General features: G+C 37.4%; 1 protein-coding gene across 1 annotated transcript; it reads right to left on the reverse strand.

Annotated features, from left to right (window-relative positions):
- Positions 1–10,978: 10,978 nt before the first annotated feature.
- LOC143645571 (olfactory receptor 5B2-like) lies at positions 10,979–11,932 on the reverse strand. Its single transcript, XM_077114856.1, has one exon. The coding sequence runs from the start codon at positions 11,927–11,929 to the stop codon at positions 10,979–10,981; it is 951 nt and encodes a 316-aa protein (XP_076970971.1). The 5' UTR covers positions 11,930–11,932.
- Between the last annotated feature and the right edge of the window lie 343 nt (positions 11,933–12,275).

Consider the following 12,275-nt stretch of genomic DNA (forward strand, 5'->3'; position numbering starts at 1 on the left):
ACCAGCCACTGCAGGTACCTGCCCCACCCTCACCCCAAGTGCAGCCCAACCCACCTCTCCTGCACCCCTCCTACTCCCTGTTCTCTGGAGGCTGTTGCCAGTGCATAAATGCTGTGGGCACTACCCTCCATACCTAGACTAACCCTGCCCATAGTGTTGCACAGCCTCACCCTGCCCTCCCTGAGCTCAGTGCATTCGTTTATGGCACTCCCATGCCCACACATGCACACGGATCTCCAATCACATCATTCAGCTCAGGGAACTGCACTTTACATCATCCCAGAACTGCACATGTGCACTGCCCTCAGCCTCAATGCCCAGCTCTGAGAAAGTGCTGATCTGCACAACCGGGTCACATTCACCTCCAGTCCATGAAGGCTTAGTACAATCCTGCTGCCACAGCTCTACGCATATGTGCAAAATCCCCATTGCTTAGACCAGTGCACATCAGGGTTATGTCCCCGAGACTGGTGCACCTGCACAGCAACATCCTTCCTGGCTGCTGGGCGCCCATGTTCACAAGCATCAGTGTAACATCCCCAACCTGCGCCCATACCTGCCTTGAAACAAATCACGGGACTGAGTGCCCCACCCCGTGCCCTGCCCCCTGCTGTACAACCATACAACAAACGCAACGCCTTAGACTACTGAAAGAAATCAACTCCCAAAGTAAATCAATCAAGATATTTACATGCAACCAAGACAGCAGAAGATCCCTAACCATATCACAATGCAGACAGATATAGCCCTGCCTAATGATCAAATTAAAACACCAGAGGAGACACAGATGTTTGAACAACTAATCAAAGATATTCATACAACTCTACTTAATAAAATAAGTATGCTAGCAAATGACATAAAGGAGATCAAGAAGATGGTAGAAGAACACAAAGAGAATTTTGAAAGAATAAATAGAAAAATAGCAGAAATCACAAAGATTAAAGCCTTTATTGATCAAATAAAAACATATTAGAGGCTGTGCTGGTTTGAAATGATGTTTGTACCCTAGAAAAGCCATGTTTTAAGCATAATCCCATTTTGTAAAGGCAGCCATTTCTTCTAATCCCTATTCAATGCTGTTATGTTTGAGACTGTAATTAGATCATCTCCCCGGAGATGTGATTTAATCAAGAGGAGTTGTTAAACTGGATTAGGTGACGACATGTCACCACCCATGTGGGTGGGTGTTGATTAGTTTCTGAAGTCCTATAAAAGAGGAAACATTTTGGAGAATGACAAAGATTCAGTGAGAGCAAAGGAGAACGATATAGCCATGAGAAGCAGAGTCCACCAGCCCACGACCTTTGGACATGAAGAAGAAAAATGCCTCCCGGGGAGCTTCATGAAACAGGAAGCCAGGAGAAGAAACTAGCAGAATATGTTGTATTTGCCATATGCCCTTCCATATGAGAGAGGAACCCTGACCGTGTTCACCATGTGCCTTTCCAGATGAGAGAGAAACTCGGACTGAGTCGCCTTGTGCCCTTCTACTTAAGAGAGAAACCCTGAACTTCATCAGCCTTCTTGAAAGGTATCTTTCCCTGGATGCCGTAGATTGGACATTTCTATAGACTTGCTTTAACTGGGACATTTTCTCAGCCTTAGAACTGTAAACTAGCAACCTATTAAATTCCCCTTTTTTAAAAACTATTTCATTTCTGGTATATTGCATTCTGGAAGCTAGCAAACTAGAACAGAGGCACACAACACCAGATTTGAAGAGATAGAAGAAAGAATAAATGATATAAAGGACAGGATAACTGACTTCAAAGACTCAAAACAGCAAATGGCAAAAAAGAGTGAAAAAATTGAATGGGAACTCAGGGAAATGATAGACAAAACAACACACAAATATAAGTATCATTGGTGTCCCAGAAGGAGAAGAGAGGAGTAAAGGGCTAGGAAGAGTAGTTGAAGATAAAGTGGGGGAAAACTTCCCAACTCTCATAAAAGACATAAATATACAAATCAAAGAAGCCCAAAGAACTCCAAACAGAATAAATCCAAATAGGCCTTCCTCAAGGCACATACTAATCAGTCTGTCAAATTTTGAAGAGAAGCAGAAAATCCTGAAAGTAGCAAAAGAAAAAACAATCTACTACATACAAGGAAAATCAAGTAAGACTGAGTTCAGACTACTCAGCTAGCACCCTGGAGGCGTGAAGGCATTGTTATGATAAATTTAAGATCCTGAAAGAGAAAGATTTCCAGCCAAGAATTCTGTACCCAGTCAAATTGTCCTTCAAAATTGAGGGAGAGATTAATCTTTTCACAGAAAAAGAAGTTCTGAAAGAATATGTAAACAAAAGACCAGCCCTACAAGAAATACTAAAAGGAGTTCTGCCCACTGGGAAAAAAAAGACAGGAAAGGGATATCTGGAGGAGGGCACAGAATTGAAGAGTACCACAAAGGGTAATTTAAAGAATGCAAAGAGAAAGAGGGAAAAGAATATAGAGAGCTGACAAAGAAAATAAAAAGGATTAAATGGTGGAATCAAGAAACGCCTTTTCAGTAATAACTTTGGGTGTTAATGGTCTAAATTTACCAATTAAAAGATACATATTGGCAGACTGGATTAAGAAACATAATCCAGCTATATGTTGCTTACAAGATACTCATTTTAGACACAAGGATACAAATAGATTGAAAGAGAAAGGATGGAAAGAGATGTTCCACGTAAATTGTAACCAAAAGAAACCTGGAATAGATATGCTAATATTGGACAAAATAGACTTTAAATGTAAAGACATCATAAGAGACAAAGAAGACTGCTGCAAAAAGTAACAATGTCATGAGGCATGCAAAGATATGAATGAACATGTGGGACATTTGGTGAGATGCAATAAGCCAGAAACAAAAAAACAACAATGGTACGGTCACCTTTAAAACATGCTTATAAGAAACCAGGGGCCTAGATTGTGAGCTTTTATAGCAGACACATTTAGTCCGGAGTAGTGATCATTATTTCTAGATTTTGAGAGGTTGTTTTATATATATAACCTAATGTTTAGAGAGAAGAACAAAGCTGAACAGGTTGGGGTAAAGTAATTCAAATCACAGGTAAGGAAGACAGTGTCTATATTGTAGAACCACACATACTCTTTGGGGCCAATGTAAGAAAGGTTTATTTGATCTGGAACTGAAATTTTCTGTAGTGCATAATCTAATTCAACCTATCTGTATAGCTCACTTGAACAACTGAAACACAGAAAGTACAGAATAAGAAAGAGGTCCTTTAATCCTGTATAGATTAATGTAATGTCTGGAAACATCCTTGAGTATATTAAGCAGATAATCAAAAAGTATTGGCAGCTATTAAACTTTAATTAAGGAACTGTTAAACCTTACCATCAGGGAATTCCCTGATACCGTGTCATATGTTAGGGACACCTAAATCAATAGGCTACGCCCTCGACCATGAGGCTTACTCTTGTGAAGCTTATGTTGGTAGTGAAGATGTTTAAACTACCTACAGGCATGCCTAGGAGTTACTTCTGGAGGAGCTCTGCTGTTGGTCAGATGTGGCCTCACCTCTGTAAGCCCAACTCTGTAAGTGAAATCATTGCCCTCCACCCTAGATGGGACATGACGTCCAGGGGTGAAAGTCTCCCTGGTGACATGGGAGAGGACTCCCAGGGATGAATCCAGACCTGGCACTGTGGGAACAATAATTACATCCTGACCAAAAGGGGGGAAAGAAATGTAATTAATAATGTATCAGTGACAGAGAGAATTCAAATAGAGTCGAGAGGCTACTCTGGATATTGCTCTTACACAAGCTTCAGGTAGACCTTGTGACCTGTCACAACCTGCCAACCCCCAACTAGGACCATTCCAGCCAATCCTAAAGAACACCTAGGGCAATATGTGAGATTTCACAAGGGTTCCAGGTACTAGAGTAACTTTCTAGAAACCTACAACCTCCAGATGGGTTGCTGGTCCAGATAAGTCCTGAAACCTAGTCCAGCCTCTCCAGAACATCAGATAATTTCATCCCCCTACCCCATATTAGTGACAAACCCCTCCAAGAGCAAAAATTTAGAATTACCATGGCCCAAACAACCCCAAAGAGAGGTATGGAAAGATCAAAGGTGAGGGTGGAATTATACATAGAACATAGAACTTAATAAATGAACATGAATGCTGATTCATTAAATTTATATTTCTTTTAGTCTCCAGTATTTTAGAGCAGCTGGAAGTAAAAATCTAAAACTGTGAAATTGCCATCCATGTTAAACTCTGAAATATGTTCTACAACTAATTGTGGTGCTGTGCTTTGAAATTTATAGCTTTTTTGTATATATGATGTTGTTCACAAAAAATGAAGGAAAAAAAAGTTTATTGTGATGATAAAAAATTATTTAAGCCCTCTAGCTTCCCATATTCTGTAGCAGCTAGAAGAAAAATTACAAAAGGATCACATGGTAGCCATAACAAACTCTGGGATCTATCCTGTAACCATTTTTGAAGAGGGCTTTGAATGTTATTTCTTTTTTATCTCTTTGCTTTGTATATATGTTATATTATACAATTTAAAAAGTTAAAAAAAAAGTTAAAATGGATATAGCCCAAATACTCCTACAGAGTGTGAGAAAGATAAGAGGTGATGGAGAAAGTTGGGTTTAACAAATGAGTGCTAATTCATTTTACTGATGCTTCTTTTAGCCTCCAGTACATTTGAGAAGCTAAAATTAAAACCTAATATTGTGGAATTGTAACTCATACCAAACTGTGAAATCTGTTCTACAACTATTTGTTGCGTTGTACTTTAAAAGGTATTGCTTTTAGGTATATATATTATATAAAGAAAAAGAGTATAAAAGAGAAGATAACATTTAACAAATGGGTATGACTGCTGAATCAATATATTGACATTTCTGTCGGTCTCCAGTGTCTTGGAGGCAATAGAAGGAAAAACCTGAAATTGTGGAACTGTAACCCATACCAAACTGTGCAATCTGTTCCATAACTACTTGTTAAAATGTACATTGAAATTTATTGCCTTTTTGTATATATTTCATGACAAAAAAAAAGTTAAAAATAAACATAAATAAATTTAAAAAACTAAACCACCTGAGCAGTATGACAGTGGCTCAATGGCAAAATTCTCACCTGCCATGCTGGAGACACAGATTCAATTCCCTGCGCCTGCCTATGCAAAATTAAAATTTAAAATTTAAAAATAAACCCAGCTTCTACATATTGATTTCAAGAATAGTGCCAGTACAATTCAATGGAGGATAGACAAGGTTCTTCAACAAATACTGCTGGGATACTATGAAAAATAGTGAAGTTGGACTCCCTCCTCACACCCCATGAAAAAAAAAACAGTAGCTGAAGATGGATCAAAGTCAAGAATGTAAGCGCCAACATATTTTGGAAAAAAATTAGGGTCAAATCTTTGGGACCTTGGATTTGGCAATTGATTGTTAAATATAGTACCAAAAGCATAAGCACCTAACCAACACATAGATAAATTAGACTTCACAATAATTAAACACTTATGTACATCTAATGACACTCTAAAAATAGTGAAAAGGCAATCTAAATATTTGGAGAAAGTCTTTGAAAATCATATATATATATATATTCTATATAGAGAGAGAGAAAGAGAGAGAAAATTCTTGCCACTCAAAAAGGAAAACAAACAACCCAATTGAAATTTTCAAAGGACTTGAATAGGCATCACTTCAAAAAGTTATACAAGCACAGGAGAAACTATTAAGCACCATAAGTCATTATGAAAATGTAAATAAAAACCATAGTGAGACTCATTTTTCATCCACTAGCATGTCTATAATAAAAATTCTATAGAAAGTAAGAACTGTCGGCGAGATGGGCAGAAATTTGCTGCTGATGGGTATGTAACTGGTGCAGCCACTAAAGAAAATAGTTGGTAGTTCCTCAATAGTTAAACATAGAATGATCATATGACCCAGAAGTTCTATTCCCATGTATATATCCAAAAGAATTGAAAGTATGTATTCAAAGCAATACTTGAATATGTATGCCCAGAGTAGCACTAGTCACAATAATCAAAAGGTGGAAACAACCTTAACACCCTAAATGAACATCAGTGGATGAATGGGTAAACAAAATGTGGTATATTCATACAGTGGAATATTATTTAGTCGTAAGAATGAATGAAGTGCTGGCATGTGCTTCAAAATGGATGAACCTAGAAATTCTTATGCTAAGTAAAAGAAGCCAGACACAAAATGTTGCATATTATATGATTCAATTTCTATTAAACACCCAGAATAGGTAAATCTATGGAGAGAGAAGACAGATTAGTGGTTGACAATGGCTGTGGCAATGGGGAAATGTGGAATGACTGCTGGAATGGGGCAGGGTGTTTTGGGGTGATGAAAATGTTTTAGAACTATAAGTGATAATCGTTGCAATTCTGAATGTACAAAATGCCACTGAATTGCACACTTAAAAATAGTTAATTTTCTGTTGTGTGAACTTCATATCAATTAAAAACAAAATGAAAAGGGAGATTAGGCTGGTACAGAAAAGCAGAAGGCAATGTGATCACCAAGGCAGAAACTGGAGTGAGCTGTCATAAAGCAAAAATGCCACCAGCCAGTGGGAGAGAAGTGACAAGGATAGATGCTGCCCTAGAGCCACTAGAGAGAGGGCATCCCTACTGATACCTTGATTTCAGTCCAGTGAAACCGATTTCATTCATTTCATTTCCAAAACTATGAGAGAACAAATGTGTATTGTTTCAAGCCCCCAAGTATCTGTTTTGACAGCTGCAATAGGAAACTGATGTTAAATTTTGACAGCTGCTATAGGAAAGTATGAAACTACTGGATGTCAGGGCTGATTTGTTACAGTTGCATGATCTAGACTGCCCTGAGTCATACAAGGTATAATTTTCTGTGGCATTTTTTTTAAATCTATGCTCAGTATTTTATGAATAGATGGTGAACCTTTGGGTTCAGTTACCTTTATGATTCATTAATTTGTTCAAAATCTTTATTGAGCTCCAAACTATGTTCTAGGAATGAGTTTTCATTAGTAAACAAATTACAAACTTTCAGTCAGCAAAGAACTTTTATTTGTTTGGGAGACAAATTAAACAAGTAAAAATGCGCTAAAATATACAATAATGCATTTTGTTTTCATTGTAAAGGACGAGGAGATAGAGATAAGATTTTATGACCCTAACTGTGTGCAAAGAAATTGGCTCATGTCAATTGGTTCTTTGACTTAATTTAATTAGACACATTTTGAGCACTTCTCTGTAAACCAACATTAGATTCTGAGAATACAAACCTAAATGAGTTCATATGTTTTGTCTTGAAGGGTTCATAATTCAGTTAATGTTAAGTCATGACAAAAATGCAATATAATTAATAAGGGACTCAATAGTCCTATGGAGAAGTTTGCCAATACATATGAGGAGTAAAAAATGAGGCGGGGGGGAAAGAATGGGAAAGTAAAAGAATATAACATTTTAAAATCAACTCTGATGTGTCAAGAATGGTGCTCCTTTCTGGCTCATTCAATAAACATTTAATGAAGTTCTTTGAGGAAGGCACTATTTTTCCCCAAAAAAGCTTCAGAACATTTAAATATCTTTTCTTATATAGCAAGGCATGTTTGGACTGGAATTCAAGTAAACTGCATTATCCCTCAAAATTTATTTTGATATTTGGTAAACCAACTATTTTATTTACATTTTGAGGCAGAATGAAGATTCACATGCAAAAAATTGTGAAGTAAAATCGTGTTGTAGACATTTGATGTCATTTGTCTTCATAACCCCCTCCCTCTCATCAACAGCATCCAGATTTTCTTATGAGGACCTCTCTGCCTTAGGTAGGGTAAATAATGCTAAATGTGGTTAAAAGCAAGCTCCCAAATCACAGTGGCTTCACCATGGCACATTCCTTTATTCACGTACTGTTCACCTGTTTGGTCTATGGTAACTCATACAGTGATTCAGTGACCAAAGTTCATTCCATTGAGTGACTTCACTGTACCTTGTGGCTTGCATTCTCTCTACCCAGTTGGTGACAAAGAAGAATCACACAGGGGTAGGGGTTTCATGGGACAGGCTTGGAAGTAGCACATATGATGAGTATTCACATTTCATTAACAAGAACACATCATAAGGCACAACTAATTGGAAGAGGTCTGAGAAACTCAGTCTAGTTAGGTGCTACAGAGGAAAAAGTACATTGTCAAGCATCTGAGCAGTTTTTTCATTATAATGGTATGGTCATCAGACATCAGTCTTACTCCTACACACAGAGAGAACCTATATCCACCTTCACCAAGGAACAAATAAACCCTATCTAATCACTATAAAAGTTCAGTATCCAGACTATGGAAAGGTTTCTTTGCATCAAGTCCAGATGTGGTCCAACAATTTAAGAACTAAGAAGGAAACAGCCCACCTGACATTCATACCCAGTATATCCATTGGAGCAGGGTAAAAATATCTAGGAGAAGATTCCCATTAATAAAAGAGAAGAATAGAAGACACATTGGTCAGTTCTGAAATCTTGTTGAGTTGGCATTACAAAGGCCCCTTAACCTGGTGATGGAATATATTCCTTCATAAGATCCTGATTTTTCTCCATGGGGAGTGTTCTAGTTTGCTAGCTGCCAGAATGCAACACACCAGAGACGGATTGGCTTTTAATAAATGGGGATTTATTTTGCTGGTTCTTCAGAGGAAAGGCAGCTAACTTTCCACTGAGGTTCTTTCTTACGTGGAAGGCACAGGATGGTCTCTGCTGGTCTTCTCTCCAGGCCCCTGGGTTCCAACAACTTTCCCTGGGGTGATTTCTTTCTTCATCTCCAAGGGCCCGGGCTGAGCTGCAAGTGCTGAGATGAGGAATGCCAAGCTGCTAGGCTGTGCTACGTTGTGATCTCTCATTTAAGCACCAGCCAATTAAGTCAAACGTCACTCATTGCAGCAGACACTCCTCCTAGCTGACTGCAGATGTAATTGGCAACAGATGAGGTTCACGCACCATTGGCTTAGGTCCTCAGCAACAAGACTAGGTATGCTCACCTGGCCAAGTTGACAACTGAATCTAACTAACACAGGGAGAAATCCACTTTCCATTGTTTCCTTGGCCACTGTTCTAAATTCACAGATGTGTTTTTTTTCTTATCCATTACTTTTTACCACTACTTCTGAAACATATTAAAGAAGACTATGTCTAACACAAAATTAACAAATGATTTTTATTGACTCTGCAGTTACTCTGAAAGTTTTCTGTCAATTTACAATAATTCTAAAAGTAAATAATTATTTAAAATAACATTAAAGATAGTTCCAAAAGGAGAAACATCACCATTAAATACGTTAGTGAATATTTGTATTGCACAACACTACCTACAAGCACCAGTACAACCAACCTTGCACATACAAGTACAATTTTACAAGTATTGAGGTTGAAGTTGAAACTTCTAATTTATAGAAGGAAAAAAAGAAGAGGTGAGTGCACATACCTATTGGTCACTTTAGCACAGAATGTAGTCCCCTGGGGGTCAAAGTTAAATGCATAAGATTGTGTATTTTATTACTATATTCAACATGCATTATGTTTATTAATAGCAGATAGCTATTAATAGCATGATATTCTATATGGGCATTTACAAATAATGAAGTTAATTTTATATTCATTATGTATGAAGTAAATTTTCAAATTATTTCTACTGTAAAACTTTTAAATAATCTTATTTTAATGACTATTTGTGACTTTAAGTCAAATATTATTTATTCAATGAGTTACTTGACATTTAATGAGTCACCTTTTCTAAAACTATTAATGAGATTGCTTGAGATAATACATTGAATGACATGACTTCTAGAAAATCATTGTGTTCAAACATGGGAAGGGCCAGTTATGATGAGAATATAGATAAAAATACTTCAACAAAGCAGAAAATTAAATGAGTGTGAACTTCTTGAAATGCTCTGAAAGTTTAACCAGAAGGTACATATTATTTGTAATAAGCTATAATTATCAGCAGTTTGAAGGTACATTTTGATACAGTTGGGCTTAAAATTAATTTATTAATTCATTTAAGAAATAATTAATAAAAGTCTACCATGAATCAGACACTCACTATGTACTGAGGATTGTGTTGTGGACAAAAGAGGTAAAGCCACTCTCTTTGGTAAAGAGTGGTGATACCACTCTAGTTTACAGACTAGCTGGGTAAGAGAGACACTAAACGTGTAAAATATAAAATAGGTGGGCAGTGGTAAGGATTATGAAGAACAATGCAGGCTGAGGAGATAATGTACATGGAAGGGGTAATGTCTATTTTATAAAGATGATCAGGAAAGTTCTCCATGCTAGGACATTTGTGCAATGAAATGAACTTAGTCGTTCCCATTCAAAGGTAACAGCAAGTGCAAAGACCCTGAAACAGAAGGAACTTAGAGTTATCAAGGAACTGCAAGGAAAGCAGTGTGAATAAAGAGAAGCAAATTACTAGGAGAGAGATAGGAGATGATGCAACTCAAGTTTGAATGAAAGAGCAGCACTAACCATTTCAAAGCATTTTCAGGTAGAAAAAAATTGTTCAACATTCTTGATATTTTCAGTGCCCACTTTTAAACAAGGTGAAAATTTGGTACTCATGTACATTGTATGAACAAATTGAAAATTATTTTGAATTTCTGTACATTCTTTTGTACTCCAGCTATTTTATCTTTTGGAGAATGGTAATGTGAACATGTTAATTCTACAAAATGACTCAGTCAAAGCAGAAATAGTCATTTACAAAAGGTGTGAAAGTTATGCATCTCTTGATAAAATGTGTCAACTAAATAAAGCACCTACCTTCTTTTAAAATTATTTCATACTTTCTCCAATTAGAAGTCTTCAAATATTTACTCGAAAAAAATAAATAAATGAGATTTTTAAATGTTAGCCTTAATATGTGACTCATTGCATGGAGAGGATCTGATCAGAATGAAATTATGTTGTGTATCATTCAAAGATAAAATCCAAATCCTGGGGACAATTTTGACTCTTCAATAACCTTCTTGAATGCGCTCTTGACCTCTTTGTTCCTTAGACTGTAGACCAGAGGGTTCAGCATGGGGATGACGATAGCATAGAACGTGGATGCTAATTTGTCTGTGTCCATGGAATGACTGGAGCTGGGCTGTAGGTACATGAAAATGACTGTCCCGTAGAAGATGAAGACTGCAGTGAGGTGGGAAGCACAAGTGGATAAAGCCTTCGGGTGTCCCTTACCTAGATGCATCTTCATAATGGTGACAAATATGAACAGGTAGGAAATCAGGATAACCAGAAGAGCAAAAAATACATTGAAACTTGATATATAAACAAGAATCATCTCACTAATATGTTCATCAGAGCAAGAGAGAGCCAGGACTGCTGGAACATCACAGAAAAAGTGAGGAACCATATGGGACCTACAGAAAGAGAGACTGAATATGTATCCAACATGAAAGGATGCATTCAGGAAGCCACAGACATAGGAACCTACAGCCAATCGTACACACACAATTGTGGTCATTGTGGTGGTGTAATGTAGGGGTTTACACACTGCTGCATAGCGGTCATAAGCCATTGAGGTCAACAGGTAACTTTCCACAGTGGCAAATCCTACAAAAAAGAACATCTGAGCGGCACATGCATTGTAGGAGATGACCTTGTCTCCTGTGAGGAACCCAGCCATCACCTTGGGAGTGACAGCTGAGGAGTAACCAAAGTCCACCAGAGAGAGGTTACAGAGGAAAAAGTACATGGGAGTGTGGAGTCGATAGTCCAAGAGAATCAATACAATCATCCCTAGATTCCCACATACACTAATGAGGTAAATGAGCGTGAACACTACAAATAGGGGGCCCTGCAGTTTTGGGGCATTGGTTAGTCCCAGCAGGATGAACTCAGTCACCACCGTACTGTTCTCCATTGAAGTGATTTGAGAATCAGGAGATGCCCTGAAGCTATAAGAAATAGAAGAACAGAGTTTTAAGTGAGGAGTAGATAGAAGTAAAATTGAAAGGTATCACAGCCATTATTTTCACTGTAGCAAATATTTGTATTTCAAGACTCTCCATACCTAAAGCATGGACTTCACAACAACATTCAATGCATGAATCATTTATGAACTATAAATTATTGAAACTGAAAAATATTCATGGATCATCTCCTCAAATTTTCAAGTTCATAAGTTTGTAAACTGAGATGTAGAATATGCAATGACTTGACCGAGATGACATATCTAGAATGAAAAGATCTGCCAATTCAGAGGTGAA

The sequence above is a fragment of the Tamandua tetradactyla genome, chromosome 9 (assembly GCF_023851605.1).
Source record: "Tamandua tetradactyla isolate mTamTet1 chromosome 9, mTamTet1.pri, whole genome shotgun sequence".
Lineage (NCBI taxonomy): Eukaryota > Metazoa > Chordata > Mammalia > Pilosa > Myrmecophagidae > Tamandua > Tamandua tetradactyla.

What these genes read in the sequence shown, in the direction of transcription:
- LOC143645571 (XM_077114856.1), bottom strand. Translation starts at nt 11,929, where the DNA reads ATGGAGAACAGTACGGTGGTGACTGAGTTCATCCTGCTGGGACTAACC.